Source organism: Diospyros lotus, chromosome 1 (assembly GCF_014633365.1).
Source record: "Diospyros lotus cultivar Yz01 chromosome 1, ASM1463336v1, whole genome shotgun sequence".
NCBI lineage: Eukaryota > Viridiplantae > Streptophyta > Magnoliopsida > Ericales > Ebenaceae > Diospyros > Diospyros lotus.
This window is the reverse complement of record NC_068338.1, coordinates 27,047,821-27,051,783: the sequence shown is the minus strand read 5'-3', so window position 1 is coordinate 27,051,783 and position 3,963 is coordinate 27,047,821. Positions and strand designations below refer to the sequence as shown.

At 38.1% G+C, this 3,963-nt stretch overlaps 1 protein-coding gene across 1 annotated transcript; it reads right to left on the bottom strand.

Moving 5' to 3' along the window:
* Positions 1-1,218: 1,218 nt before the first annotated feature.
* LOC127797886 (GDSL esterase/lipase At5g22810) lies at positions 1,219-3,613 on the bottom strand. The gene is made up of 5 exons (XM_052331078.1): positions 3,241-3,613; positions 2,780-2,910; positions 2,464-2,697; positions 2,109-2,364; positions 1,219-1,678 (listed from the first exon to the last, which is right to left on the bottom strand). The coding sequence occupies exons 1-5, from the start codon at positions 3,476-3,478 to the stop codon at positions 1,485-1,487; spliced, it is 1,053 nt and encodes a 350-aa protein (XP_052187038.1). The 5' UTR covers positions 3,479-3,613; the 3' UTR covers positions 1,219-1,484.
* Positions 3,614-3,963: the final 350 nt, after the last annotated feature.

Genomic DNA, 3,963 nt, shown 5'->3' with positions numbered 1-3,963 from the left:
ATTTTTTATTCTAGTCATACTGTTAGTTTCCCAAAATCGCCCTGTCTTTTTTTTAAATGCTGAATGCTTTGATTTCATTTATTTATCGTAGAATATAAATTATTTTTAATAACAATAATATTTTATATATGACAAGTCGGATCAACTAATCCATGATCCAATTAATAGACTAGTTCAGTGTTCGATCCAATTTTTAAAACATTGCTATTCGTTCATTATGGAATCTCTTAACTAAGCATGAAAGAAGCTTTTTAATTACTTTCATTTAACTCATCTTTCATTTCATGTCTCACTTTTAATTTTTTTCTCTCTTCATGAGTAAACTTTGACACAATAGTTTATAAATCATGCACACAAATTTATAAGTAAATTTGCCCCTAAAACGATTTAAACCCTAATTAAAAAAGTAAAAAAATACTATAACCTCTTCCAGCTTTGCCACTAAATTAACCAATTTTTTAAAGTTACAAAGTGCTGTTTTATTTCTACTTTTTATGTTGCTTATGATGATATAGTTATAATGCATGCTAATCTTTGTCATATACACAATAATTTGGTGTCCCAAAAGAAGGTTGTGTTATGATGAACTAGAGGTCCAGTCCAACCCTCATGCCCCAGGTGTCCATCTATCTACTCATTTAGCTGGGTGGCAGGCATCTCTTCTGTGCCATAACAGTGTTAATGAAAGCTAGTCCAAAGAAAAGCCATGGATGGATCCACCAAGACGTTAAAAGAGTTTTCATGGCAATAATGGGAATTATGCGATCACACTCACAACTGTTATAGCAGTTGCCCGACAAAGAGAGGAGTGAGCCATGTGGCATGGGCCCACCCCCCTCTCTCTTAATTGAGCAACTGTTATGTTCATGATGGTGTGCAACATAATAGTTGTCTTACACTTATATAATTACTTTAACACATAAACAAATTATATCTTTTATAATAACGAATAATAACAGTAAAGAACTGTTACTCCGACAAAATTATTGTTAAATCACCATTTATTGTTGGTATAATTATCATGTAATTACAGGAATTCATCAATTTTTTCATTTAAATTCGTAAATTATATATTGTGAGACCATTTAAACATTGAAGAGTTCAAACGCTGACTTAATCCACAAAGCTACACTTAGGGGCATATCCATGTTAGCTACAGCTTACAATTAAAAATAATTTTTAATAATAAATAAGTTTAAAAAAAATTGCAAACGACCCCAAAATTGGTGATGTCCAGTCCTATATCTCAAAGAAATAAAAATTCAACCTTCACCTACATAAATTTTTGACTCCGCCCCTAATTACACTTGTAATAATAAGGTGACTTTTACTATTTGCCTCAACTTCAACAGACACATCTTTCATCTCTAATTATTTCAATTGAAACCATCTTACGAGCAAAGATTTCATCACAAGAACGTGAAAAGAAAACTCAATTAATTAGCTAGGACATGCTGGTTATGATTAAGATGATGAATTAGGAGTTAGGAGGCGAGGGCGATGCCGCTGGCAAGCAGATCATCGGACAATATCTTGTTGGCAGCCTCTGTGGGATGGAAGCCATCCCAGAAGACGTATTCTGATGCATTCTTGCAGGTTCCAGGGGACTCTGCATTGCACAATACTGACGTCTCTAGCAGCCCTGTTCCACAACAAGCTCTCCTTGCCTCTGCAAAGCCTGAGTAATCAAGAGAAATATGTTAAGAATAGCTACATATCTCTTCCGGTAAGCAAGTTAAAGAATAGGGGTATTTATCGGTTAAGTTGGTTTGAGTTTTATATTAGCACCAATTATAATTGGGTTTTATAAATTTAAGTCCAAAATCACATAGCAAAACCGAGTCAACCCAAGAATAACCTGCTATCCGTGAACAAATTGGTTCCTATTTTAGTTTTAGTGTTTTAATATAATAATATGTTACTTCTTAAAATGGTCGGGTCTAGTCCTTAGACACAATGGTCAACCTCTTACCTGACCTAATGTCAACCAAGTCTAGAAATTCAAAGTTAGAATAGAACTGAATGGATTCCATTGGTCTAGATCACTTTCCAGGTCAAGACAAAACCATGAATATCCTGGTAAAGAGTGAGATTGGGTTGTTGGATACCAAAATCGGCAGGCTTAGTGACAAGGTCATAGAGAGGGTGGTAGATGTCCAAGACCACCAGAGTGAGGTTGGAGAGCTTGGCTTGAAGCTTCTGGGAAGTGAAATTGAGCTTGTAGTTGAATGAGATTGCAGCTTTGTTCAACTTGGCCACACACTCATTGCTGTCACCGCCGAACACAGTAATGGCTGCGGGCAGGCACCCCAGCGGCGGCAGCGTCGCCACCCCAATCCTCCTTGCTCCCAGTCCATACAGCTCCTATACATCACAAAGATTTCACAGTTAAAAAAAGTTTCCAAATGCCCAATTGTTTAACAACAACAAAACGCCTTCTTGCTATATAAGAAGAATTTATACCTGAACAAAAGTTGAATAAGATTGAATGAGGATGTCTGAGAACTGATCAGTGGTATAGACCTTGTAGAGGAGAGGATTGATATAATAATTCTGAAGAAAGTCACTGCTTCCAGAGCTGAGAAGGTGGATTGAACCGGAGATTATGGATGAAGCGTTGGCTTTTCCGGCAATCTGCACCAGTTTCTTCTGGTACTCCTTGTAGTATTCCAGCTGCTTGCTTAATGGAATGGTATGCTACGCCGAAGAAGAAGATTGAAAATTAAGAATGCCAAGAACGAGGGAGATAGAGATTTACGCGGCTCGACAATTTGCTTACATAGAGTTTTGCAGTGCCTTCATAGTAGCCAGAAGAGCCTGAGGCAAAGTTGGCTCCAACCAAGAGGTGCCTTCCTGTTGCTTCGATGCTGAGATAGGCTGGTGGGTATGAGGTGAAACCTATGTTCTCAGCTGATTATGACAAAACAAAACAAGCCATTAGAACACTAGCTCAAAGACCACCCGGCTGGTAGATTGGATGGGAAAGTTGCGTCAATTTACACCCAAGTTCTCACGTTTAGGCCTTGTAATGGCTTTGTTCTGTCTTCTGATATAGTGGTGTTTTGGTCATAATTAGAACCTTAGGTTTAACGGAGTGGGAGCTTACGATGCTACGAGGGTTTAACGGGATGGGAGCTTACGATGTTACCAAGGGGACCCTTGTAGCTGTTTTACTTAAGCAATGTACGGTCAGGTGTACAACCTGCGGACAAGAGAGAGAGAGAGAGAGGCACCGCGTACCAGTGAAATCTGAGGCAAGCTTTCCATTGCAGAACCTCCCAGTTGGCTCGTGATGGATGAAGTCCCTTCCATAAGGGGGGAAGTTGGCTTTGATAATGGTGTAGAGGTGGTTGTTATTGCCAGCATCCACCACTGAATCTCCAAATATGAACAAAGCAGGAACTAATGGCTGCCCATTGCTCACACATAGCATCGTAACAAGAAGGGAGGATACCCAGAGAAGGTTTGAAATGCCCATAACTTCAACTCTGTTCTCAACTGTAGAGCTAATTGCTGGGTCTTGTCTGTGTGTGTGTGTTGTTTGGGGCTGTGGGAAAGGTTAATAAGAAATGCAGAATTTATAAAGAGCTTATTAGATCTAAAGAACTAGCTGATCTGTAGTGGTTAGAAAGGCTCTCTCTGAAGAAATTTGATCATTTCCAACTCACAGCTTGTCAACTTAAGTAAGAGATTAGAACCTTCCTCAAGAAAATTTTATCAATTGTATAGAAAATCAAATTAATTGGAGAAAATAACTCAATTATTGTACTTAGTTTAGTTAAATTGTCAGGTATACCATACTTGTTTGTAAGGCACCCGCCACTGACCTGCCTTTTCCCATTTGTTTTTTTTTTTTTTTCTTTTTTGTGGTAACTCAGTTTTACATGTCATAGTGCGTAGGAGAGCCAAATGAAATGGAAATGAATATAATAATGATAAGTGGTCAATGGTTCTCTTTATTAT